The 26,289-nt window shown below is 44.6% G+C and overlaps 2 protein-coding genes and 1 long non-coding RNA gene across 8 annotated transcripts; all 3 read left to right on the forward strand.

Moving 5' to 3' along the window:
- Positions 1–90: 90 nt before the first annotated feature.
- setd1ba (SET domain containing 1B, histone lysine methyltransferase a) lies at positions 91–17,396 on the forward strand. Of its 6 annotated transcripts, none has more exons than XM_052050539.1 (19): positions 1,306–3,187; positions 3,411–3,556; positions 3,750–3,848; positions 4,298–4,568; positions 6,498–6,619; positions 7,067–8,161; positions 9,089–9,832; positions 10,322–10,495; positions 10,581–10,674; positions 10,989–11,197; positions 11,317–11,383; positions 11,465–11,803; positions 11,973–12,386; positions 12,648–13,186; positions 13,466–13,633; positions 14,272–14,397; positions 14,483–14,602; positions 15,264–15,401; positions 15,784–17,396. In XM_052050539.1, the coding sequence occupies exons 1-19, from the start codon at positions 3,127–3,129 to the stop codon at positions 15,955–15,957; spliced, it is 5,100 nt and encodes a 1,699-aa protein (XP_051906499.1). In that variant the 5' UTR covers positions 1,306–3,126; the 3' UTR covers positions 15,958–17,396. The 6 variants fall into 6 exon arrangements, with proteins under 6 accessions (XP_051906498.1, XP_051906499.1, XP_051906496.1 ...); XM_052050536.1 differs by having other exon boundaries at positions 11,973–12,095; positions 12,228–13,186; XM_052050537.1 differs by having other exon boundaries at positions 11,973–12,095; positions 12,231–13,186.
- Positions 17,397–17,931: 535 nt separating this feature from the next.
- On the forward strand, positions 17,932–22,395 carry plrg1 (pleiotropic regulator 1). The gene is made up of 15 exons (XM_052050723.1): positions 17,932–18,103; positions 18,281–18,387; positions 19,006–19,142; positions 19,233–19,289; positions 19,585–19,678; positions 20,349–20,439; positions 20,546–20,644; positions 20,724–20,816; positions 20,944–21,093; positions 21,168–21,269; positions 21,353–21,455; positions 21,545–21,653; positions 21,746–21,885; positions 21,976–22,169; positions 22,297–22,395. The coding sequence occupies exons 1-15, from the start codon at positions 18,095–18,097 to the stop codon at positions 22,354–22,356; spliced, it is 1,545 nt and encodes a 514-aa protein (XP_051906683.1). The 5' UTR covers positions 17,932–18,094; the 3' UTR covers positions 22,357–22,395.
- Positions 22,396–23,608: 1,213 nt separating this feature from the next.
- LOC127591148 (uncharacterized) lies at positions 23,609–26,157 on the forward strand. The gene is made up of 4 exons (XR_007959820.1): positions 23,609–23,704; positions 24,733–24,801; positions 25,527–25,595; positions 25,947–26,157. It is a non-coding gene; the product is annotated as an uncharacterized LOC127591148 (long non-coding RNA).
- The last annotated feature ends 132 nt before the right edge of the window (positions 26,158–26,289 follow it).

Below are 26,289 nucleotides of genomic sequence, written 5' to 3' on the forward strand. Positions count from 1 at the left end.
CAGTGGCAAGAAGCACTCATGATTTCATTTGATCTTTTTTCTTTTTGAAAGAGCTCCGTCTTTCGTGCTAATGGATTCCTTCCTTTTCAGGAGACGTTTCCCCATCCCTTATTAATGACATTGTTGGAGGATCCGAAGATGGAGCTGAAATCGTTCCTCCTGCACTTGAGTCATGTAGGCCTGCTCACAGCATTTGAGGTAAATATCTTCAAGCGTGGTCCCTTCTTCTCTGGCTTGGGACGAGTAGACCTGTTTGGGGAAATTAAATGTGCCCTTGCCGCAAGGTCATTTGGTTGTTTTAAATGGCCAAGGGGAGCATCACAAAGCAATCCTACCCAGAGCAGCCTCCAAAATCCCATCAGTTTCTGTTTTGGGACAAAATGTTCAGACATTAATCAAAGCAGTTGGGTGCTGAATTAAATGGTGAAATTGTCACCAACATCATAAGGCCACCATTGACCACCGTTGGCATTCGTGAAGAGGCTAGCATATTGACTAGTGACGCTACAAAAGCTTACTTGGTTTTAGGACAAGAATAGTTTAATGAGCAATAACGTGCATGCCTTATTCGCATAACAAACATGGTAGATTATCAGAAAATTGGACTTACTCATGGCTACTCATACAAGGCCTCAACTACACATTTAGATTTTTAAACTGTTTTCCTGCCCCTCTTCAAAGTCATAAAGCAGTTTATTTACATGTATTTCAAAAAGAGAAAACTAGTATTATTTGGGTGTGCCACGTGGCCTGGTTTAAGACAAAGATGGATGATTCCAAGCAGAGGAAAAAAGTCTGAAAATGTTCACAGGGTAATTACATCCAGTACATTCTCTTCCTTCTTCTCAGTCCCTTTCAAAGGAAGCAATCATAGGATCTTATCATAGTCCATGAGAGGTGAGGAAATCGAGTGTAAGATCCCTTTTTGGAACAAAGGAAACCCATGTAGGCCATGAAGTCCCTGTGTTTTTTTTAGGAAAATGGCTGCTGAGAGAGAGCTTTCAGGCCCCCTCTCTCTGCTGTGTGTTGAAGGACTTCTTGTGCCTCCCTCTAATAGCAGACAGCGCCTCTTTCAGCTGCACGCTGATTGGCTGGCCATGCTGCCTGCTGTTAACCAGCCAATTGCCCAGGCGCTGGGGAGAAAAAAAACCCAGCAGGCAATGTCAACCTTTTGCTTGCCCTAAAAAACAACAACTTTAAAATAAATAAATAAATAAATGCTGTAAAACTAAATACAAACACAGAGTCACGTGTGAGGGGCAAAGTACTCTCTTGAGTTTAGCGGGAGTGGTGCATTTTTGAGGCATCAGCTACATGAAAGAAATCACGTTTTGCATGAGAATACTCGTAGTATTTGTCTTGTTGAAAAACAATGAGGTGGTTATTGCCTTTCTGTGAAGTGCTACTATTTTCATTCAGATTTTTGTGGTTTGCTTGAGCACTGAAAAAATCATGCAATATATACAAAACTCCATTCTTACTCAAAAAACAACCAACCAACAACAAAAATATATCAACTGCAATAGATGTCAGGTGGGCGGGCCAAGAGGGCAACAGTCACATTGAAAGTCCTGCAGGATTTCTCCAAATGCTGCCTGTTTAATGTGTGGCAACAACCTGTATTTGTACAGTATGTGTGGGCTGTTCGGTAAGGTGGATAAACGGGAATCATACTTGACAAAGAAAAAAAACTTGAAACCTCCCAAAATATGTGGGAAAAGATGTTACGGTCTAGTGAAACTATGCAATGCCGCTCATCACTGTAAAGTGAAGCATGGCACTGGCAACGTCAAGCTGTGGTGCTGTTTTTTTTTCAACGAGAATTGGGACCATAGACCAGTTGGATTTAGTTATGAACAGTTCCAATTAGCAGTCAGTGCTAGCAAAAACACCTTTATGGTTCTGCGATTGAGCAGGAAAAAAATCAGAAAAGACAAAAATGTGAGCAGCGGGACTGTATTTGGAGTTGAACTGCAGCAGTTCAAATGATGGCAGGTGTGTGCTAACTCCTGTTTAGGATTAATTTTTGGGTAAATTCTGAAAGCAAACACGTCCCCAGCCACGTTATATCACTTATTTTATCTATGTATATCACTTATTTTATTGAAATAATTCATTTTGGTGTCTTTTTTTATATGGCATAAAAACTCGTATGGTGAAATTCAAACAGAGACGAGTAGACATTCGATGTCAACTGAATGGATTGATAGAAGGACAGGTAGATGTTTTTATTTTTATTTTTTTAGTAATTCTGAATTCTAAATTAAGCCAGCTCAAATCTGTTGTTTTAAAATCACATTTTACTTGTTTTCTTTCTACATCAAGGGCTACCATGTGTATGTATTCACATTACAGTGGCGATTCTGATGAGGTTTGGCAGGCAGTGTCAAACAAAACTCTTTGCTTGCCCTAAAACCAACCAAAAGCAAGTAACAATGTTTAATATTGAACGTAAACACGGCGTCAGGTGACGTTCGCGATTGGAAAAAAACACCACAGTATTTCTTTGCGGTGATGCGGCCACCAGCTCAAATCTCTCTTGTATTTAAATTTTAGATTATTGTTGCTTTATTAAAAATATCCGTTGGATGTTGCTCACATTTCGGTTGCGATTCTAATGAGTTTTTATCGAACGTTTGTCTGTTTGGTCAATGCGAGTAGTGGCAGATTCGTCACAAGCGTGTTGAGACAGTCAACCCGACAAGGAAAAATATAGAAACATTTTCAAAAATAAGTTACGTACACGTGCACCGTATATCTTTTTTAACGGGGCGTTCTTAGCCTATCACGTTATACGACGCCTTTGTCTTTATTCCACGAACAGCTGGTAGTTGTCGTGGCGAAAGTGCGCCTGTCGTTTCGATGTGCGGCCAAAGCCTAAGCTAAGCTAAGCTAAGCGGTGTATTGTGGGAGCGACAGACAGAAAGAAGCTACCGTACCCTGCCAAAGCTCCACACAGCAGCACAGACACGAGCAGCAGCCACACAATATGTGCGGGCTCTCACTCAAAAAGGAGCCACTTACACCCTTCATCCAGCGAAATCATGTAAAGTGAGCGGAGCGAAAAGCGATTCCCCATTTATCTCACCGATTCAACAAGAAAGAATCCCTCGATCGGGGCGAATCATGTCCAAGCCGGGGGAGAGAAACAAATTGTGCGAGGACCATGGCAGAAAGCAGAGTTCAAGTAAGCTTCCCCCTCTCTTCTCTACCTTTCTGTCAATTGTCTTGCGGAGCACCACACAGTCACGCATGTGGAACGTTTTGGTAGAAGTGTCGCGGACCTGGAAGGTGCTGGTGGTGGGTAACTGGTGGTAACGGGAGCGAGCGAGCGAGCGAGCGTCTGTGCTTTAGCCGCCACCGATGCCTCACGTTAGCTCGGCTTCGCCTTCCCGTGTGTGTGCTTTCAGCGTTGGCCAACGGCACGGACGGTCACCCCGGCTCGGCGGAGAAGCGGAGTCACCACTGGAGAAGTTTCAAGCTGATCATCGACCCGGCACTCAAGAAGGGATCGCACAAGCTGTTTCGCTACGATGGACATGCTTTCAACATGCCCGTAAGTGGACCGCCGCCGGTGAGAGAACCCGAGGAGGCGAGCCCCACAACGGAGAGCACTCTCCCCCGGACTCAGCCTCCATCATCGCCGTTGTCTCAAAGCACAAGCGACTTTGCGTTACTTTTTTTACTTGTCGTCGGAGTGGGAAAGTGCTTCGGTGGATGTCAGCAATGTGCTCCCGCCTCCTCCGCAGAACCCGGGGATGCCACCGGTGGACAGCGTCCGAGACCCGAGGATCGGTCGCCTATGGACCAAATACAAAGAAACGGACCTACCAGTGCCCAAGTTTAAGGTAATCTTAACAGCAAGTATTTTCCTTGGGGTAGGGAAATGTAAATTAGCTGTCATAAGTAAAGAGACACACAGCCCGGCTCATCTTTCGGCTATCTGTGACAATTGTTGTGCTGTGTTAAGAGTGGGGTACTGCTATCTTATTTGTGAATCCTTTCTCAACTATTAATTGAGCAAATGTTTATTTATATTGGCAGCATTTGTAGGGAGTCTAGGACAACTGTTGCATGCGTGGACTACACTATTTAAAGTGCTCTGAGGGGCATGCTATACTTATCAGTTGAACAAATGTTTATTACTACTACATATTAGCTGCATTTGTGGGCTTTGTAAAGACAACCCCTCCAAGCTTTTGTTTTTAGCAACTGCTTTGCATGGCAAAGTGCCTCAATGCACGATTCCCCTAAAAATCCCCTTTCCAATTTACCCCCTCCCTCTCGCACAACCAAGATCGACGAGTATTACATTGGCCCCGTGCCCCCGAAGGAGGTGACGTTTGCACGTTTGAACGACAACATACGCGAGGGCTTCCTGACGGACATGTGCAAGAAGTTTGGTGATATCGAGGAGGTGGAGATCCTTTACAACCCCAAGAATAAGAAGCACCTTGGGATTGCCAAGGTGGTCTTCGAGAGTGTCAAAGCCGCCAAGATGGCCGTGCAGATGCTGCACAACACGTCCGTGATGGGAAACATCATCCATGTGGAGCTGGACCCCAAAGGTAAACATATCCAGTAGCTGCCATGTCTTCACTTGTGATATCTGTCTTACTTGGGGCGACAGCTGTCACGTGATCATCTGCATTGCTTGGGAACTGAGGGCTAATTGAATTTCATTAAATGTAATCCCTGCTCCCACAAGCCCCTGGCTGAGGGCGCCATCTACTCCCCAGTGAGCCTAATTTCAGCCTGTAAACAAATGCTTAAAGACCTGAATACACCCCCACCCACTACAAATCAACTCTGCTGTCATTTGTAGGTAGATTCAACATTTACTTGAAATCTGTGGTTGAATTTGACAGTTTTGAATAATTTTATAGGTTTCAGCTCATTTAGAACATCGTAGAAACTACAGTTTTGCCTTGTGTGTTTCATTCATTCTGTAGCCAAATTCCCAATTTAAATGAATGGAATGCCATTAATTTGCAACAGAACCCCCACCCCCTTCAAAAAAACACTAACAACAATATTTGTTGTGTGTTTTTAAGAAGCACTAAAGCATTGCATTTTATAAAAACATACAGTAGTAACCTAATTAGAATATAAATCAACAGTTTGTATATCATGATTTGATGCTCTAATTTGTTGTGCGACTCCTGGTGTTCGCACGTTGGCCACTAGGGATCAGTACATACGCAAGAAAACGGTCCCAGCTGCTCAGTAAACTGATTATTAGTCGGTTTTCACGGAGTAGACAAATGTTATATTGTCTCTCTGCATCTATTGTTTCTGTGCCGAAAATTACTGTTGCTTCAAAGGTTCGAATACTACAACATTTACGCTAGTTTCGTTAGCTCCTCAATGGGATTTTGCATTGCACTTTAGCAATTAGCTATATAAAATTACATAAAATTATATAAAATTACACTTTATATGTGTAATTCTCTTTCATAATAATAATTTTCTTTCTTAACTGGGTGAGGCATTTGAGAACAGCTTACAATGTCAAACTGGGGCAGTTTAGGGTTCAGTGTCTTGCCCAAAGAAAGTCCAATACGGTCAGGAATCGATGGCTTGAAGCCCCCCCTTGTTCGAACATTGCACATCTGTCACCACTGTATTTCTGTTCTCTAAAACCCCCAATTATGACAAAATTACATAATTAAGAGTTTGCATATTTACAACCTCCTCCCACATTTGTCGACCGAGGTAAACCATTTCAAATTCAAGTCTCACTATTTCCATTTTGCCACTGAAATTAATTCCACGGCAATATACCGGTAGTTTAGGTTCAGCTGTCACATGTAATTTCTAAAGAAATGGAATTCTGTGGTGGTTTATAAGTGTTCCATTATTGAACTTCTTTCATGTTACTTTGAAGTTAATCAAAGCTCTTTGATATCGGTGAAGGAAAAAAAAATCACTGAACAGTTTCAGCCTGGGCTCTGTTGTATTTGTCAAGACAAACTTGTGTTGGATTTGTTTAATTTAACCAAGTATACCTGATATAACATTTGATCCACTAGGGGGGCCCCAAGGAGTAACATATAATTTTTTTAATAGTATTGAGCAAGGACAGAATTACAAAAGTAGTTAAATGTATGGATACGACTCAGTACTTTATGATTCGAAATGTCAACCCGTCTTTTCTTGAAGTGTCATTTAAAAAACGTTTTAGTCCTTGTACTCATCATTTCTCAACGGGATACAATGATGAACCCAATTTTGTTTCGGGCAATTTTTGTTTTGGGTCCTTTCAAAGTTGCTCTGCAGTGTAAAACAATCCTCAATAATAAAACAGGCAGTCATAAATATTCTATATTTGTTCCAAAATTCATACTTGCTTTCAAGTCTTCTCAGTGCCTCCATATTGGGTTGAGTTTGGTGCTCGGCTGTCAGCATATAGTATGAACAGTTCCAAACAAATTGTAACAATTTTTGCTGTATTTATGAACCCGGCCTCACATCCCCCCGTGTCAACTCCTCCTCAGGTGAAAATCGCATTAGGTACTTCCAGCTCCTGATGAATGGAAGCTATACGCCGCGGACGCTGCCTGTTGGCGGGGAGGAAGCGAGAGAAGTTTCCCCTCGTAGCCTGGCTGAAGCTTTACTGGTAAAGAGACTCTTGTGTCGTTACCTTGTTGCAGCATTAAACTTTGCGCAGAATTGCTGTGATCAGCATACAAACTTTAAAGTTTACACTAAGGATGTTTGCTTTAGAACCCACAACGTTAGAATAATCAAATAAAATGTAACTTATTTGACTAGTTAAATTGAAAACTGATTAGATTAAAATTGCATAGACCAAGTACATAAATAAAGAAGAAAATGAGATCCTCCTTATGGTTTGGCTCCTAAAACCCCTGAAATGTTCAACTGTGTAATCAAAGAGTTTCACTTTTCAAACTCAACAACATGGAATGAACTTTTTTGTCATGTCCTATTTTATTAAGATGAACCTTTTTCTTTCGTGAGCATTTCTGGGTTCAGTGCTGTGCCCTGGATCAAATGTGCCAGTTCTTGAAATATTTGACATATTGATTACATGTCCCTTCCATAGGCGTGCGAGCCCATCCGCAGGTTGTCGGAGAGCAACTTGTCGGCTGCGGCAGGCTCGATCCCGCCGAGCGGCAGCACCTCTACCACACCGCTGTCTCTGGAGACGGGCTACTCCAGCCTGAGGCAGGACACGCCCCAGTCCCAGGGAACGCCACGCCAAGTGGGCACCCCCTTCTCCCAAGACTCCAGCTACTCCAGTCGCCAGTCCACCCCCGCGTACCAGTCCGGCACCAGCCGGGTGGAGAGTTCCGGAGGCTACAAGTCGCGGAGACATGAGAGCAAGTTCCAGGATGCTTACAATCGTAGACCGGAGAGGCCTCAGTACCGCAGCAATATGTACCGCAACACCACATCTGAGCAAGCGCCCTTTAAGCAGCATCACCTCACTCCTCCTGAACCCCCACCTACGCCCCCCTCCTTCTCCTATACGGCACCTCCCCCTGCTACGCCCAACTTCAAGTCTGCTTTCTCGCCCTACCAGACTCCCTTGCCTCCCGCTTTCCCCCCGTCGGAACCAACATTTCATCACCCGTCCCAAAGGGAGGGTGAGTGCCAGCGACCCCCTGAGCCGCCTCTGGCCGCACCCACTGACCTTTTGCCCTTGAAGGATAGACTGGAAAACCCTCCCGCCCCCGAGCCTCCGCCGGAACCGGGACCCCATCCTAGCACGCCTCCTCCCAAGACGCCCGAACGCTGCCCGTCACCTGGCTCGCCCGCCGCTGACCCTGAGCGCAATAGCCTGGACTCGCGTATTGAGATGCTGCTCAAGGAGAAGAGGACTAAACTGCCTTTCCTGGCGGAGCGAGACTCGGACACTGAGGTGCGAATGGAAGGGAGTCCCATTTCCTCCTCGTCCTCGCAGCTCTCCCCGATACCGCCGTACCTTGGCGGTGGAGCACCAAACTCCCGACCCTGTAGCACAGGCTTGGAGGACATCAGTCCGACGCCGTTGCCGGACTCGGACTCGGATGACGAGCCCATCCCCGTAACAGCCTCGCTGGTCAAGAAGAACAGCTCTCCCCTCGACCACGAGAGCAACAGCAAAGTCAATGAGGAACATTCTCGAGCGCACACGGCAACAGAAAAAATTGAGACGGTAAGCACCACCTTTATAATGACAAGAATTCAGTTGCGGTGAATCTGTCAGATGCCCTCCAGTACACGGAGTTCGTGTGTTAGCTGTTAACCAGAGCGCAGGAAGTGAGATCGAGTTTCAAGTTCTCATCGAAAGCTTTTCTTTTTGTTTCACACTTTGTTGATTCTCGTAACGGAATCTTGGGTTTCGCAACAAAACAAAGCTGTGTTTACATTATTACATGTGGTGTGTGGACGAGTAAGTGGAACTCGGTGCTCGCTCAAAGGGCTTTCTACTCTCCACTTAAAGCTAGGCTGGTTTCCTCTTTTTAATAATACTACTACTACTGCAGAAAAAAAGAGGAAAACACAAGTTTGGCTGTTGGCCCCATTCAGTGGCGCACTTCCTGCTTTTGCTCCCATCCTGGCAGGCAGGATTGGCTGTGCCACTGTAGGTGTTCTTACATTTCAGTTATTACAATGCAAATACATCATTTGTGTAGCACCGTCACGCTTCATGTTGTCAAGAAATGGGAGCCGATCGTATGACATCCTTTTTGAAGAACCGATAAGAGTGCTTTCGCTCGTCCAGTTCAAACGAGAGTCGACACGTTCTTGCTTCAAGCTGTTTGTCACTCCCACTTGAAGTTTACAGAAGAACGATATGATCACAACTGTGTACTAGCATAATCCTAACATGTAATGAAAGAGGCTATAGATGGGCTAATAAGTAAACTAATCTTGGTCGCCATGCTCATTGGAGATCTTCAAAACAACTGCTACATAACACAAGCTGATCAACAACACACAGGACAATATTCACAGTCGTCTATTCTTTGGATAATCTTTTCTATGTTTTCGGACCAATATAGTGTATCGTGATGATCTCCCACCGCACTGTGATGGTGAAAGCCCCGTTTGAGATGCCATCTCTTCCATTCCCCTCCAGAGTCATCATTCGTCCGGAGAAGACATGGAGATCTCTGACGACGAGATGCCCGGCACGCCAATCGCCGGCGGCGACTGTAGCAAAGGCATCGTCGTGAACTCCGCCGTGTCCCCCATCCAAACCCTGGCGCTCCCTCCGCCCGGCTTCTCCCACCTGGCCCACCAGGCTGGCTTCGCCATGGCCCACCACCACCTTGGCGCCGTGCCGGGGCACCCGACTCACCTGGCCGCTCATCCCGCCGTGCACCCGCACCTGCTGCCCCACATGGCTCATTACGGACCCGGCATGATCCCGATGGTCCAAATGGAGCTGATGAACTGTTCGCAGTGGCAACAGTGGAGCACAGTTCCCATGTCCTTCCAGATGCAGCAGCAGATGCTGAGCCGCATGGCGCAGACGCGTGGCCCTTATCCTTACCCGCATTTCCTGGACAGTGCCGCCTCCGGGCAGTTCGCCGCACCGTACCAACATCTCTCCATGGGCGGCACACACGCCAGTGGTGCGGGGGCGCCGGGGCAACAGTGGCAGCATCCCGGCATGCCCAAGTTCAACCCGACGGTTCCCCCTCCTGGATATGAGACAAAGAAGGAGGACCCCCACAAAGCCACCATCGAAGGTGTGCTGCAGGTCATCGTCAAAGAACTGAAGGCCATCATGAAGAGGGACCTTAATCGCAAAATGGTGGAAGTGGTGGCATTTAGGGCCTTTGATGAGTGGTGGGAGAAGAAGGAACGCTCGGCAAAGGTACGTTGCTTTTTAACGCTTTCAAATATGCTTTTGTTCCTCTGTATTGTATTATCCCTCCAATGGAATTATGGGGAAAAAAATATCTCAATTGTTTTGACCGAGACTGCCATCGCGATTAATAAACACAAGACTTATTGTCATAACACAGCTTTGAATATAACAGGTAGACAATAAATTGGTATAAATTAAAGTCAAAATATATTCAAGTCACAGCAATTTAAAAAGCAAATACCTGCTGTTTCTCCTGTGTGCACCTTCCCTACTGTATAGTGTAGAACCCCATTAAAAGAGGTTGCATAATGAATTGCAATAGAATGGAACATTAGCAAGCAAGCCTAAGAAAAAAAACAAAGACACATGGTCCTTTGGCGGTTGCTGAAATCAACTCTGGGCAATTTGCTGAATTGTATTTTAATTTCCTGCATGATTCATTTTGTGTAGCATTGCCCCCCCAAAATGTTCAAATTCCAAATGTTCTCGTGCCAGGCATCCTTGACTCCAATCAAAGGTGCAGAGGGTAAGGAAGACGAGCGACCTAAACCAAAAGAGACCATCGGTTCAAGTCTGCTTGAGAACTGGAACAAAGGCGAGGGTCTGGGTTACGAGGGCATGGGGCTCGGAATCGGCTTGCGAGGAGCCATCCGCTTGCCCTCTTTTAAGGTAGCAAAAGCTTGTTTTCCTTTCTGTTCTTATTGCCAACCTCGTCCGCAGCGTTTGGTGTTAAGCGTTGGATTGTGGCACTCAGGTGAAAAGGAAAGACCCACCAGAGGCCATCACCGCAGGGGAGAACAAACGAGTGCGGCCCTCGACTCCCGTGGATGACGAGCTGGAAGATGAAGGTAAAGGCAACGACTCGTACGCGCTTCCCCGCTGAGCATTTACATTTTCAAGTGTCTTGTAATATTCGTTTGTCTCGGCTAACATTTTATTCCTGAAATTGCTCAGTGAAGAATAATCTTTTCAACTTCAGTTTCCTCTATACATGTAAAACATTTTAATTAAGAAAAAAAACCATGGTAAATCTGACTGAATTATCTTGTATTTTGTACACAATGAAATCGAAAATAAAATGTATTCTGAAATAACAGGTAAATTATTTTGAAATCATACTATGTAAAAATGTGGATCATGACTTATCATTTATCTCGGGTAGAGCGCGATCGAGATCTGACGGAGCTCCCATCGAACGACTCCAAAATGGACGGCGACGGCATTTCGACCAAGCGGAGACACTCGCGCCCAATTGACTTGGACAGCGAGGGTGAGGAGGATGCGGACACATCGGAGAAGGAGGAGTCGCTGTGCGACCGAGAGGAGGAACCCAACGAGACGGCGCCCACTGAAAGGCTATCGCCGATCAAAGTACAGTGACATTTCTATTCTGTATGATTAAAAGCATTTTTTAATGGATAGAGGGATAGGTTGATTTCTTTTGAAATTGTAAAGAGACTTTGCGGACACCCTGTAATTTGTTTTGGCAGAGTGTTGACGACGACGCTGACAGAGAGTCGTCCAGTGAGAGCGCATCCTCAGATTCTTCCGACGACGGTACGTTATTTGCATGAGAACCACACGTTTAGGTCTTGACGTCCGCTGCAGTTTGGCATCTCACGACGTCATCTCCCGCAGAGTCGGAGAGTTCCGCGTCATCCAAGAGCAGCTCGGACTCCTCATCGGCCAGCTCGGATTCCTCCGAGTACGAGTTGAGCTCGGAAGACGAGGTCTCCGAGGTGGAGATGGAAGACAACGATGCGGGCAAAGCCACCAGGACCTCCTCATCCTCTTCGTCATCGTCATCTTCATCTTCGGATGAAGAGGGAGAGACAGACTCCAGGCCACCCAGTCCTTCTCCAGTCCCGATCAGGGATGTTACGGAAGAGCTGAGCAGCAAACCGAAATTCAGACCTCCAAGTCCAGAGGAGGCGCTAACGGAGGAAGTGAAGCCACCGTCGCCCAAACTTGTTCCAGGTAGGATCTCTCAACCGATAATTGCATTTGGCACAGAGGAAATATGATGGCCCGCTCTTTTGTTTTACCTGGAGCATTTTAATTATCGAGAGTCTTATTTGTTATATTTATGCAGTTCCGATGTGGCCTTTTGTGTATGTTCAAGGGGACAATGCTTGTGATTTTGCAGCCAAAGAAGACGTCAGCGGCGATGAAAGCGGCACTGTGAAGTCAGAACCTCGGGAGAACTTGCGGCCGCCCACCCCTACGGGCGCCCTTCCTTCCGACAGTGATCAGGAGAGCAAAGCCAAAGGTAAAGCGGAGCCCGAGGGAGCGGCCATGATGTCAGGTGGATTAGCCTCGCCCCACCTCCATTCCCAAGGCCGCGCGCCCCCGTCCACTTCCGCCTCCTTAATGCACCTCCCTCTCCCGCCTCGCCCCACAGTAGAAGGTCGCTCCATCCTCCACCCGCCCTCAGATCCCTCCCAATGGGCTCGTCAGCCCACGGACGAAGACATTCCCCGGACGCCTGGCCGAGACTTGGCGGAACGAGCCCGCCTTCTGGGCAAGTCCCAAAGCACGGACACGTTGCCTAACACCCCAGGTAGTGACGCTCCGCTCACGGGGAGCAGCAGCCTGATGCTCAGCTCTCCGCATATTCCCGGTAGCCCTTTCTCTTACCCTGCTCAGTCTCCTGTCCTCAGCGCCGGAGTCCCTCGCACTCCGGGGCGAGACTTAACTTTCACCCCTGTCTTCCCTGACCCCTCCGCACTTAATCGGAAGGTCTCCTCCGAGAGCCTGGACGAACGTCCCGTGTTTAAGGAGCCCCCCGTCAGCGCCTTACCTAACCAAGCCTCATTAACAGGTACGGAGCATCCGGCCGGCCTCTCCGGTGACGTGAGATCCGAAGAATCAGACAGCGTCCCGTCCAAGCGCAAACCCGCACGACGCAAAGGGAAAAAGATTACCCTCCTCTCAGAGTCTTCTGAGCTGTCACCTGACTCGACTCCTTTGCGAGATGTCGATGCGCGCAAAATCTCTGCCAAGTCCTCTGTCCCGAGCCCCGACTTTGGGGCAGCGCAACCTCAGAAGACTCTGCTGCCCGAAACGGAAGATGGCTTCCTTTCCTACGAAGAGGATACGCCCGTGGTCATAAAGCCGCCGCGGCGGGCGCGGCGAGGTTGGGAGGAGCTTCTGCTCGACAGCCTATCCCCTGTCACCACGCCGCCTCGAGCTTACTTCTCCAGACGCAGTGACTTTGAGGAAATGACCATCTTGTACGACATCTGGAACGAGGGCATCGACGAGGAGGACATCCGGCTCCTGCAGGTCACCTACGACGAGATGCTGCAGCAGGACAACGGCAACGACTGGCTCAACGACACGCTTTGGGTTAATCATCCGCATATCCTTTTTTGCGTGACCGCCAAGCATTGGTCTTTCATTCTCGCATCGACCTCAAACATCCAAAAACTTTTGGACGTTCTGTAGTAATTTCGCTAGAATATACAGTATTTTATCCAGATAATTTTTAAAGTTACGTTTTTCCAGATACCATAATAGTATATTTCGCTTAGTTCTGTAATTTATGAGTTAGCAGCGCCCTCTGTTGGCAGTAACGGAGAACATTTTGGTTCCCTGAGCTCCAAAGCCCAAATAGTTCCCGCCCTTGACGGCCCTGCACAAACCAACATCCCGCGAGTGAAGAAAAAGAGACGAGATGACGGCATGAGGGATCACATGACCGGCTGTGCCCGAAGCGAAGGTTACTACAAAATTGACAAGAAGGACAAGATCAAGTACTTGCTGAGCACGCGGCTGCAGTCGGAGGAGCCGCCCGTTGACACTCAGGTAGGGAGGCCACGAACCATTATTTAAAATTTCGGCTGATTCTTTTGTCGTTAAATCTGCTTTGGGGAAAAAAAATCCATCACTGCAGTTAAAAACTGAACATTATTTCTCCCCAAAAATGCACAAATGACTGCCGTTTTGTACTGGTTGCTATGTATGTGCCAAAACTTGAAATGTGGTTTGCATTGAAGGTGTGCATTGAAATTGCTGGAACTTTGTCAATTTGAGGATTTAGACAATTTTTAGTTTTAAGCAAAGTAAACAATTAATGGATTATCAAAATACTAATTTCATACACAACGATCGTAGTTGTTATCACCTCTAAACAATTTCCCTTTTACTGCAAATGAATATCTGCTCCAAATATCAGACTCTAAAATGACTCCATAATTTTGATGGAGTCATTTTAGAGTCAAATTAGTTTTTGATTAATCATTGCACCTCTACGCCCGGCTGACTTTTAGTAGCCAAATTATCGTGCCTGCATATGCAGGATAACGTGAAATTTCATAGACGTTCCGGTAATTCGAACCCTCCAAACAACTTTGACTTGAGCATGCATGGAGCAGCAAAGCATGCAAGCAAGCTGTACAACAACACTCAAATGCATGTTTTCGATCGCTTTCATTCTCGCTCAGGGGATGAGTATTCCTGCGCAAGTGCACGCCTCCACCAGGGCGGGATCCGAGCGGCGGTCTGAGCAGCGCCGCTTGTTGTCGTCGTTCGCGTGTGACAGCGATCTCCTCAAGTTCAACCAGCTGAAGGTGAGCACGCATGCGCCCGCTTTGTCTTTCGGGGGGGGGGGGACCAAATAGACTGACGGCCGCCGACAAATATGCACACTTCCAGTTCCGTAAGAAGAAAATCCGATTCTGCAAGTCGCACATCCATGACTGGGGTCTGTTCGCTTTGGAGCCCATCGCTGCTGACGAGATGGTCATCGAGTACGTGGGACAAAATATCAGACAGGTGAGGCTATGGCAACAGCTGTTTGTAAAACAACAAAAGTACGGTGCATTTGGAGATTGAGGGAAAACATTTTCGCCGTTAGTCTTACTTTTAGGAGAATAAAGTTGGCTAGTTTTGTGGCAAAGGTTTTTATTTTTGAAATGAGAGTGGTGAAAAAGATAATGTCAGTGTATTTTCAAGTGAAAGGCTTTATATTGTATTTTATCATTAAAATTGTACTTTTCTGCAAATGAGGTTGCATTTTTTTTTAATCAGACGTGTATATTTTTTGATTGTTTTGCGAGATTGAAGTTGTATTCAAAGTTAAAAAGTTACATATTTTTTTTAAGGTTCTATTATTTTTTTATTCGGATTTATCTTATTTTTTTAATTAAGTTGTGGGACCTTTACGGTTTTTAGATTAGTCATATAGTCCCTTTTTAAAAAAAATTGGGTTGGGGGTAGAAAGTCATTTTTTAAATTTGTTTGAATTCTTTCAGTAGAAGTTAGTTTGAAGAATCAAGTTGTCATTTTAATATTCATATATCCAGTTATACCGTGACCATCAAGTTGGGTATTTTTGAGAGTTGTCCCTTTTTAGCAAAACTGTGATGTATTTTTTTTCTTTCTTTGGCCCACAATCAAGTTGTGTGTTTTGGTGTCCGTCGGGTTTTGTCCATAGGTGATCGCGGACATGCGGGAGAAGCGTTACGAGGATGAGGGCATCGGCAGCAGCTACATGTTCCGCGTGGACCACGACACCATCATTGACGCCACCAAGTGCGGAAACTTTGCTCGCTTCATCAACCACAGCTGCAACGTAAGGCCCCCAGATTACATCCCCTCACTCACTCACTCCCTTCCTCCTTGACCCGGATGAGAACCTTCCTTCCATCTTTTGACCCCTCCTCCATATATCTCTCCTTCCTTCCATTCATTCTTTCTTCATAACTTCCCTTCCTCCTTCCATCCTTCCTAACTTCTTTCATACCATTCTCACCACCTTCATTTTTACGGGCCGCTCTTCCTTCCTTTCTACTTTACTGACCTCCATCCATCCCTTGAATACATTAATTTTAGAAGTGTCTACCTACTTTTGCACCACTGTCTTTTTATATTGCACAATGTCAATGTGATGTGTTGTTGACGTTCATCTTCTTATTTGTGTGATTCCCCCCCCCCCCCCCCACTACCCTCCCCAGCCTAACTGTTACGCGAAGGTGATCACAGTAGAGTCGCAGAAGAAGATCGTCATCTACTCACGGCAGCCCATCAACGTCAACGAGGAGATCACGTACGACTACAAGTTCCCCATTGAGGATGAGAAGATCCCTTGCTTGTGCGGCGCCGAGAACTGCCGGGGGACGCTCAACTGAGCAAAACTGCCAACGTTTTGATGGTTTACGATTTATGGTGCTGTTCCATCCATTTGACTTGTCCGCTTTTGGGTCCCCCACTCACCCCGTTTTCTCGGCTTGATTAATTACACAATTTGGGAAAGCTTTGGGGTGAAATTTCAGGATTTTATTTTTATTTTTTATTAACACTGATCAGCGAGAAGGACCCCTGCCATGGGAAAACAAGCGTGACTGGAATCAGGACATCTCTTAACACTCTTTGGGCTCATTAAAAAAAAAATCCACCCAAATTCAACGAAGAGTTATGTTGGTAACAAACAAATGTGGCCTTTTTAAAAAGGATGCCCATTGCGTGTCATGTCACTGGCAAAAGTTGACACTTTTGGCATAACAACGGTGTACTCTTCAACAGTATTTGTCAAAATGGGCATAGAGATCTTGTAGCTTACGAGTGCTAATACTGCAAAAAAAAAAAACTCAAACTATTGTAACGACCACAATAATACAGCATTTTTCACCATCGTTTTATTTTGTATAGCCCTTGTAAGACTTATATGTTCACTGCACACACAAAAAAGCTAAAGAAACATCCAAATAACTTGCAAAGTCTCAACATGAGGCTTCTGTACATCAATTAAGAATTGATTGAGTCCTTTTGCGGTATCGGCGAGCTGCTCATGTATTATTCCGTCAGTGTTCAAACGGTTCCTGCGACAACAACAACAACAAAAAAGGAAAAATAATTGTTTAATGCACTTCCGCTTTGCCAGGCAGACACAACTTCTCATTGGCTCGGTGTCACAATACTGGAGACTTGCTTTCTGTTTATATTGTAAACTTGTACAGAAAATCTGCATCCTTTTTTTATACTTCATCACGGGGTCTCACTTTTAAGATGTTTTCTAGAAAATGACTGCCTATTTAAAAAAAAAAAAGTATTTTCAGGGATCTGTAAATGGAATGACAAGCTGTTTATTTCAAGAAGAAAAAAAAGGTCCACTGTGTACAGGAAGTCACCTTCCATCGCCCCCTTTTTGGAAAGATTGTTTCTTGTAGAAACGTCTTCATTCCTCTTGCCTGTCTCAAACATGTACATAAGCTAACTGTGAATATGATATGAATATATATATTTTTTTGTTCCCCAAGGATTTGCTACACCATCCGAGCTCCGAGAGCTGCGAAAACATATGCGATTGGTGAGCTTGTAGCACCACATTTCGGCTTGTGTCAAGCTTTGGTTTTCTTTTCTTTGTATTCTTTTTTGTGTTGTAAATTCTATGAAATGAAAAGTTGTTTTGCGGTGTGGAGATACTGAGGATGATGAAAAAAAATCAGCGTTTAGGAAGAGGACTGAACAATCAGCCCGTTCCTCATGTCTATTTATTACATGACAAATGTATGAACATGTTTGGGGAAAAAATATGGAAATAAAGCAATTTTGCATACATCCATAAAAATCGTCTGTTCCATTTCTGTCGTTAATCATTTAAAATCGTCTGTTCCATTTCTGTCATTAATCATTTTAAACCTGATCCTGTTAGCAATAATTTAGCCTTTCTGTAATTGGTAATGACGTTTTGTTTCAATTTCTCTCATTGCATAATTTATTGCAAATAATAGAAAAGTTTCATATAAAGTTACCAACCAGATGTTAAAATATGAACATGCAATCCAGTATAAACACGTCAATTACAAATAGGGGTGGAAACGTTGTCAGCGGGGTACGTTGAAAAGAGGTTCGACTGTAGCCGGAAGATACCAAAATGAAGATGATGAGGTGTCTTTAGAAGTGACTTGGTGAGATAGGATGAAAGTATGAAATTCTTATTTTGTTTTATTTCTTACTTTTTAATGTGTTATTTTCAGTCTTTTGTACAAGAGAACGACATTGTTACAGTTGCGGCTGTTAACGTTAAGTAAAATAAAGCGGAAGTGAAGCGCGACCCCTTGCCTCTAAGTGGCGCACAAACAAACCGAGCCTTGTGCTTTGCGTCCGATTACTTCCGGTTGACGAAAGGTTCTCGTTCTGTTGTGGTCTTGTTTGGTGCGAGAGCGTGCTTATTACGTCTCGGACCTTCGAATAATACACTTTGTTTTCCCCCTTTTTCAGATTTTAGCGCAGTGATACTTTTGTACGACATTTTTTACTAAGACAATGACGGAGGTAAAACGAACATTTCATACATTTATTTATTTTTTGGGGTCGTTCCCGTCCAGAAATCGGGACCCGACTAATGCCTGGGGAGAATTAACTGCCCGCTATTAGCCGTTTTCCGGTTTATGGACTCTTCATATTTGCTGTGTTTTGATAAAGATTTCAACTTTTTTTATGTGTTCACAGGACGTCCAGAAGCACTCGGTCCACACGCTGGTCTTTCGCTCGCTCAAGAGGACTCATGACATGTTTGTGTCTGACCAAGCCAAGTACATTCCATTGGACGAACAAAGGTAAAAAGCCACGTTTAAAATAACACACAAAAAAAACAATCTCAAAATAAAACTTCTACATGTGCAACTTCTACTTTTACGTTGAAAAAAAATACAGTACTCAAGCTTTCTGCCAATTTTCTTATTTTCTGTTAGGGATCAAACTAATAAGTGAATCTTAATCAATTGTTTGGACATTTTCTACACTGTCAATGTTTGTGTATATAATAATAATAATACATTTTATTTACAAGCGCCTTTCAAGACGCTCCAATGAATTCATCCAATTCACTAAGTAATCGATTATTAAAATAATCGTTAGTTGCAAAAGTTATTTGGCAAGCAACCTTGTGTTACCGTAGCTTATTACATGTGTCACTGGCCGTGAAGAAAAATGTGAGAATCTTTGCAGAATTAGCTTATGGACTTTTGTCCTTTGTACTGTAGTTTTACATGACAATTTTGAGGGAGTAATTATTTACCACACCACTGCCCATTTCAAATCGTCATTGGTGATTTGGAGTTCAAACCCTGATTAGTTATAACGAATGAAAGAAAGGAATGTTTCAACTGTGATGCAGTTTGGCTAAATGCACTCGGAATCGTCTTTGCTTTCGGTATCATGTTGTGCGAGTGCAGTCACAAGCTGAAGATGGCGGTGAAATTGAAAGCAGACTACGGCGCTGTCCTCCACATGCCCGTCTTGAAGGAAGTCAAAGAGCGAGTCCCTCAGCCCACCAGCAGCATGCAGCTTCAGCTCGGCTATGCGCAGCCAGGTGAGCGCAGATCAACAAGCACTGCACGTTTATGGAGGATAGTTTGTATTTTCTTGAATGAGCACTTTACTTACTTTATCCCTGATCTAGTGTCTGATGAGCCAGAGTACACAATCACTGGAACACATGCTTACCCTTCTGGACCTGGTAAGTTCGAAAGTAGCTTTAAATGCGTGGCTCAGCAGCGCAAAACATCCTGCTTAATGGAGTTCACAATGCTGTGTGTGGTTTAAGCTGGCCATCCATTTTATTATTATGTTTTTTTCTGCTTTTAATATCCTGGCGGTTTTAATATCGGCATTAACGTTCCATTCCTCGTTATAAGCTTGGTCCCTGAACAGACGCAACTCATAAGTGAAGGCGCCGCTGTTTTATGAATGTTGTTGTATTGCGGCTCTTGCAACTCTCGCTAACTGAAACTCAATTCCGTTCAAATGATTAGGCGTGGCGCTGACCGCCGACACAAAGATACACAGGAACCCCAGCGAGGCCGGCGTCCACTCCATGGCATTGGCGCTGCCGCCATCACAGGCCAGGTGAGTCCAGCGTTAGTGTTGCCAACATAGCAGAATGACTGAGGCTGCAATATTTTGCTATTTGGAAATTTGTAATTAAATCAGTTATCAGACTGTCGCCAATTAAGGGCATGGACAAAAAAATTCATCAAGCTGACAATGCGTTTGTACTGTGCCCATTGGCGGCGTTTAGCGACGGCACGAGCGCTAGCTAATACTTGCTACAGCTACCTAGCGCTTGCTCGTAAATAAATACTTTTTTTTTTCAGTGAGGTTAATATATAATTTTCTTAATTCGGTTTTAAGAATATTGCATAAACTAATTTTGATATTAAGAAATAGGAGGAAAGAAAACCACACCAGAGACAAAACTGAGCATTTATTTATTAACTTAATGACATGCTGTTACCCTTCACGTATTTTATCGTCAAATAATGGGAGTCACAGCACTTACTTTTTTCCACAACACTGGGTATTCTAAGCACAAAGCTTTAAAATATTCCCCCAGTTGGCAACTAACTATGAGCAAACGAGCTCCCCTGTGTTTGCAACCGTGTTGTTAGTGGACGCGGTGCAGGTCATCCGGGATGTGCGTTGAGCTACGGAAGACACGGAATCAGCCATCGCAATTTTCAGTTCATGGATCAGCCCTACAGATGAATCGTTTGTGATCAAATCTGCCGCCTTGCAGCCAAGATGCCAGCCGCACCGCCGCCAGCGTTCCGGAGATCCATCGGCACGCCGGGGCCGCCGAGCGATCTCACCCACCTTCGACCGCGTTGGTATGTCCCGAGGTTGATTGGAATTTTGTTGGCATGCCGTCGCCCGTCCGTCTCCCCTTTTAAAGTATTTTGACTCTTTTTGTATGTGTGTTTTGTTTTTTTGTAGTCAGTCATGGAAAGTGGCGGCACCAGGACGTCTGCGCTCATGAGGCGAGCCCCCACCATGCCCAAGCCTCAGTGGCACCCGCCATGGAAACTCTTTCGGGTGACTGCCTCCCACGGGACCAATGCGCTCTTTCAGGTTTTTATCCAACCGTTATTAACGTGTGTTGATGACACGGCAGGTCATCAGCGGTCACCTCGGCTGGGTGCGCTCCATCGCCGTGGAGCCCGGCAATCAGTGGTTTGTCACCGGCTCGGCTGATCGAACCATAAAGGTGATGTGTTTTTTTTTAATATTGAAAAAAAAAACTCTCAGTATGAGAATCCCTTGGCACAAATATGCGCGGGTGCAAATGTCAATTTTTGGGACAGGCAATAAATGTGCCGGTTTTGTCTGGATAGATCTGGGACCTGGCGAGCGGGAAGCTGAAGCTGTCGCTCACCGGACACATCAGCACCGTGCGCGGCGTGGCGGTCAGCAGTCGCAGCCCCTACCTGTTCTCCTGCGGCGAGGACAAGCAAGTCAAGTGCTGGGATTTGGAGTACAACAAGGTGGGTTGACGCCCAGCGTACCCTCGCACAGATTGCGCCTCACGGTCAGAATGTAACCGCGGCCCACCCGACAGGTGATCCGCCACTACCACGGCCACCTGAGCGCCGTCTACGGCCTGGATCTGCACCCCACCATCGACGTGCTGGTGACGTGCAGCAGAGACGCCACGGCCAGGGTAACGTCCTCCTCCTCCGCCGCCACCCTCTCGTGATCATGCTTGCGACATGTGCACTGACGACGTTTTTCCTCCTTTTTTAGGTGTGGGACATTAGGTCCAAAGCGAATGCGCACACGCTCACTGGGCATACCAACACGGTGGCCACGGTCAAGTGCCAAGCTGCAGAGCCGCAAGTCATTACCGGTACGACAATGTTAGAGTAACAGCCGACGGAGGTAATACTCCGAACTCACAGATGTTAGTCCTGATAAATTTGGTGTGACCTCCCACAGGGAGCCATGACTCAACCATCAGGTTATGGGACTTGATTGCCGGCAAAACCAGAGCGACGCTGACAAACCACAAGAAGTCCGTCAGGAGCGTCGTACTGCATCCCCGACAGTAAGTCATTCGGCCTGAAACCGAAAGCGTTTGGCCAATCGCGCACCGGGGCCGCCCTTGCGTCAACATGAAGTGTTTCTTGTGTCCGCCAGGTACACGTTTTCCTCTGGCTCTGCCGACAACATCAAAGAGTGGATGTTCCCCGATGGCAAATTCATCCAGAACCTCTCGGGACACAACGCCATCATCAACACCCTGGCCGTCAACTCCGACGGCGTTCTTGTCTCCGGAGGTATTGATCCCGCCCAGTTGTTTAGCACTGAGAGCCCGTGTCGCGAGATGCGCCCTCACGCTCACTTGTCTGTCTTGTGTCCGCGTCTAGCTGACAACGGGACCATCCACATGTGGGACTGGAGGACCGGCTACAACTTCCAGCGGATCCACGCCGCCGTGCAGCCCGGCTCCCTGGACAGCGAGTCGGGCATCTTCGCCTGCACGTTCGACAACTCGGGAAGTCGTCTGATCACGGCCGAAGCGGACAAGACGATCAAGGTGTACAAAGAGGATGACACCGCTGTACGTATGGATTGTTTCGGATTGCATTTCAGTTCATCTCAGGCTTCGACGAGCCGTTGCTATGGAAACCGTCTTCTCTCATTTATAATGGCTTTGACTTATGAGAGCATTTCTTTGTGTCTTACAGACGGAAGAGAGCCATCCAGTGAACTGGAAACCAGAAATGTTGAAACGAAAAAGATTCTGATTCCCCCTATGACCACATTAAATCCCTTTGTTTGTTTGACTTGTTAGTTTTTTTTTCTTGGATTCCTGCGCAAAGCTTATTTTGCATTGTACATGCCAACAATTGGATTTGAGCTTCCTGCGGCATTATGCAAGCGCTTTCTACGTTGGGGTAGCTGATGCGAAGTCGCTTTCCATGCGAGATAGCCAAGAGACTCAGAAGTTGACCATGTGTAGTAAGGCGTTTTCAACCGAAAAAAACGACCATGTATAGTAAGCTGTTTTCAGCCGAAAAAAAACACCATGTAAAGTAAGGCGTTTTTGACCGAAAAAAACTACCATGTATAGTAAGGCATTTTTAGCCAAAAAAAACGACCATGTGCAGTAAGCCGTTTTTAGCCGGAAAAAAACCCATCTAAAGTAAGGCGTTTTTAGCACAAAAAAACGACCATGTATACGAAGGCGTTTTTAGCCGAAAAAAATGACCATGTATATCGTAAGGCGTTTTTGACTGAAAAAAATGACCATGTATAGTAAGCCATTTTTAGCCCCCCAAAAAAACAACCATGGTTAGTAAGGCGTTTTTAGCCGAAAAAAGACCATGTATAGTAAGGCGTTTTTAGCCAAAAAAAACGACCATGTGCAGTAAGGCGTTTTTAGCCGAAAAAAAACGACCATGTATAGTAAGGCGTTTTTAGCCGAAAAAACCCCACCATGTATAATGAGGCGTTTTTAGCCGAAAAAACCCACCATGTATAGTAAGCTGTTTTTAGCCAAAAAAAAATGACCATGTATAGTAAGCCTTTTTTAGCCCCCCCAAAAAACAACCATTGTTAGTAAGGCGTTTTTAGCCGAAAAAAACGACCATGTATAGTAAGGCGTTTTTAGCCGAAAAAAACCCACCATGTATAATGAGGCGTTTTTAGCCGAAAAAACCCACCATGTATAGTAAGCTGTTTTTAGCCGAAAAAAACCGACCATGTATAGTAAGCCTTTTTTAGCCCCCCCAAAAAACAACCATTGTTAGTAAGGCAGTTTTAGCCGAAAAAAACGACCATGTATAGTAAGCCATTTTTAGCCCCCCAAAAAAACAACCATAGTTAGTGAGGCGTTTTTAGCCGTAAAAAACGACCATGTATAGTAAGCCATTTTTAGCCCCCCAAAAAAACAACCATAGTTAGTGAGGTGTTTTTAGCCAAAAAAAACGACCATGTATAGTAAGGCATTTTTAGCCCCAAAAAAACCGACCATGTATAGTAAGCCATTTTTAGCCCCCCAAAAAAACAACCATAGTTAGTGAGGCATTTTTAGCCGAAAAAAACGACCATGTATAGTAAGGCGTTTTTAGCCGAAAGAAACGACCATGTATAGTAAGGCGTTTTTAGCCGAAAAAAATGACCATGTATATCGTAAGGCGTTTTTGACTGAAAAAAATGACCATGTATAGTAAGCCATTTTTAGCCCCCCAAAAAAACAACCATGTGCAGTAAGGCGTTTTTAGCCGAAAAAAAACCCGACCATGTATAGTAAGGCGTTTTTAGCCGAAAAAAAACGACCATGTATAGTAAGGCGTTTTTAGCCGAAAAAAATGACCATGTATATCGTAAGGCGTTTTTGACTGAAAAAACCGACCATGTATAGTAAGGCGTTTTTAGCCGAAAAAAAAAACGACCATGTATAGTAAGCCATTTTTAGCCCCCCCAAAAAACAACCATTGTTAGTAAGGCGTTTTTAGCCGAAAAAAACGACCATGTACAGTAAGGCGTTTTTAGCCGAAAAAAACCCCACCATGTATAATGAGGCGTTTTTAGCCGAAAAAACCCACCATGTATAATAAGCTGTTTTTAGCCGAAAAAAAACGACCATGTATAGTAAGCCATTTTTAGCCCCCCCAAAAAACAACCTTTGTTAGTAAGGCGTTTTTAGCCGTAAAAAACGACCATGTATAGTAATCCATTTTTAGCCCCCCCAAAAAACAACCATGGTTAGTAAGGCGTTTTTAGCCGAAAAAAACAACGATGTTTTTAGCCAAAAAAATGACCATGTATAGTAAGCCATTTTTAGCCCCCCCAAAAAACAACCATTGTTAGTAAGGCGTTTTTAGCCGAAAAAAACGACCATGTATAGTAAGGCAGTTTTAGCCGAAAAAAACGACCATGTGTAGTAAGGCGTTTTTAGCCGTAAAAAACGACCATGTATAGTAAGCCATTTTTAGCCCCCCAAAAAAACAACCATAGTTAGTGAGGTGTTTTTAGCCAAAAAAACCAACCATGTATAGTAAGGCATTTTTAGCCCAAAAAAAACCGACCATGTATAGTAAGCCATTTTTAGCCCCCCAAAAAAACAACCATAGTTAGTGAGGCATTTTTAGCCGAAAAAAACGACCATGTATAGGAAGGCGTTTTTAGCCGAAAGAAACGACCATGTATAGTAAGGCGTTTTTAGCCCAAAAAAACGACCATGTATAGTAAGGCGGTTTTAGCCGAAAAAAAACCGACCATGTATAGTAAGGCGTTTTTAGCCGAAAAAAACGACCATGTGCAGTAAGGCGTTTTTAGCCGAAAAAAAAACGACCATGTATAGTAAGGCGTTTTTAGCCGAAAAAAACCCACCATGTATAATGAGGCGTTTTTAGCCGAAAAAACCCACCATGTATAGTAAGCCTTTTTTAGCCCCCCCCCCCAAAAAACAACCATGGTTAGTAAGGCGTTTTTAGCCGAAAAAAAACAACGATGTATAGTAAGCTGTTTTTAGCCCAAAAAAAATGACCATGTATAGTAAGCCATTTTTAGCCCCCCCAAAAAACAACCATTGTTAGTAAGGCGTTTTTAGCCGAAAAAAACGACCATGTATAGTAAGGCAGTTTTAGCCGAAAAAAACGACCATGTGTAGTAAGGCGTTTTTAGCCGTAAAAAACGACCATGTATAGTAAGCCATTTTTAGCCCCCCCAAAAAACAACCATGGTTAGTAAGGCGTTTTTAGCCGAAAAAAAACGATGTTTTTAGCCAAAAAAAAATGACCATGTATAGTAAGCCATTTTTAGCCCCCCAAAAAAACAACCATGGTTAGTGAGGTGTTTTTAGCCAAAAAAAAAAACGACCATGTATAGTAAGGCATTTTTAGCCCAAAAAAAACGACCATGTATAGTAAGCCATTTTTAGCCCCCCAAAAAAACAACCATAGTTAGTGAGGCATTTTTAGCCGAAAAAAACGACCATGTATAGTAAGGCGTTTTTAGCCGAAAGAAACGACCATGTATAGTAAGGCGTTTTTAGCCAAAAAAAACGACCATGTATAGTAAGCCTTTTTTAGCCCCCCCCCAAAAAACAACCATGGTTAGTAAGGCGTTTTTAGCCGAAAAAAAACAACGATGTATAGTAAGCTGTTTTTAGCCAAAAAAAAATGACCATGTATAGTAAGCCATTTTTAGCCCCCCCAAAAAACAACCATTGTTAGTAAGGCGTTTTTAGCCGAAAAAAACGACCATGTATAGTAAGGCATTTTTAGCCCAAAAAAACGACCATGTATAGTAAGCCATTTTTAGCCCCCCAAAAAAACAACCATAGTTAGTGAGGCATTTTTAGCCCAAAAAAACGACCATGTATAGTAAGGCGTTTTTAGCCGAAAGAAACGACCATGTATAGTAAGGCGTTTTTAGCCAAAAAAAACGACCATGTATAGTAAGGCGTTTTTAGCCGAAAGAAACGACCATGTATAGTAAGGCGTTTTTAGCCAAAAAAACCGACCATGTATAGTAAGGCGTTTTTAGCCGAAAAAAAACGACCATGTATACCAAGGCGTTTTCAGCTGAAAAAAAACGACCATGTACTGTATATATACTAAGGCGTTTTTATCCATTGTAAGGCGTTTTTAAAAACTATACACACCTATTTTTAAATAAAAAATGGTCGTTTATCTAGATAGATACACACACACATTATAAATACATACACA

This window comes from Hippocampus zosterae, chromosome 18 (genome assembly GCF_025434085.1).
Source record: "Hippocampus zosterae strain Florida chromosome 18, ASM2543408v3, whole genome shotgun sequence".
Taxonomy (NCBI): Eukaryota; Metazoa; Chordata; class Actinopteri; order Syngnathiformes; family Syngnathidae; genus Hippocampus; species Hippocampus zosterae.

Coding starts and splice junctions, on each gene's coding strand:
- setd1ba (XM_052050535.1), top strand. CDS start 3,127: ATGTCCAAGCCGGGGGAGAGAAACAAATTGTGCGAGGACCATGGCAGA. Junction 11,198..11,316: donor AAAGGCTATCGCCGATCAAA/GTACAGTGACAT, acceptor TTGTTTTGGCAG/AGTGTTGACGACGACGCTGA. Junction 14,603..15,263: donor TGGGACAAAATATCAGACAG/GTGAGGCTATGG, acceptor TTTTGTCCATAG/GTGATCGCGGACATGCGGGA.
- plrg1 (XM_052050723.1), top strand. Junction 20,440..20,545: donor ACCCACCTTCGACCGCGTTG/GTATGTCCCGAG, acceptor GTTTTTTTGTAG/TCAGTCATGGAAAGTGGCGG. Junction 22,170..22,296: donor ACAAAGAGGATGACACCGCT/GTACGTATGGAT, acceptor TGTGTCTTACAG/ACGGAAGAGAGCCATCCAGT.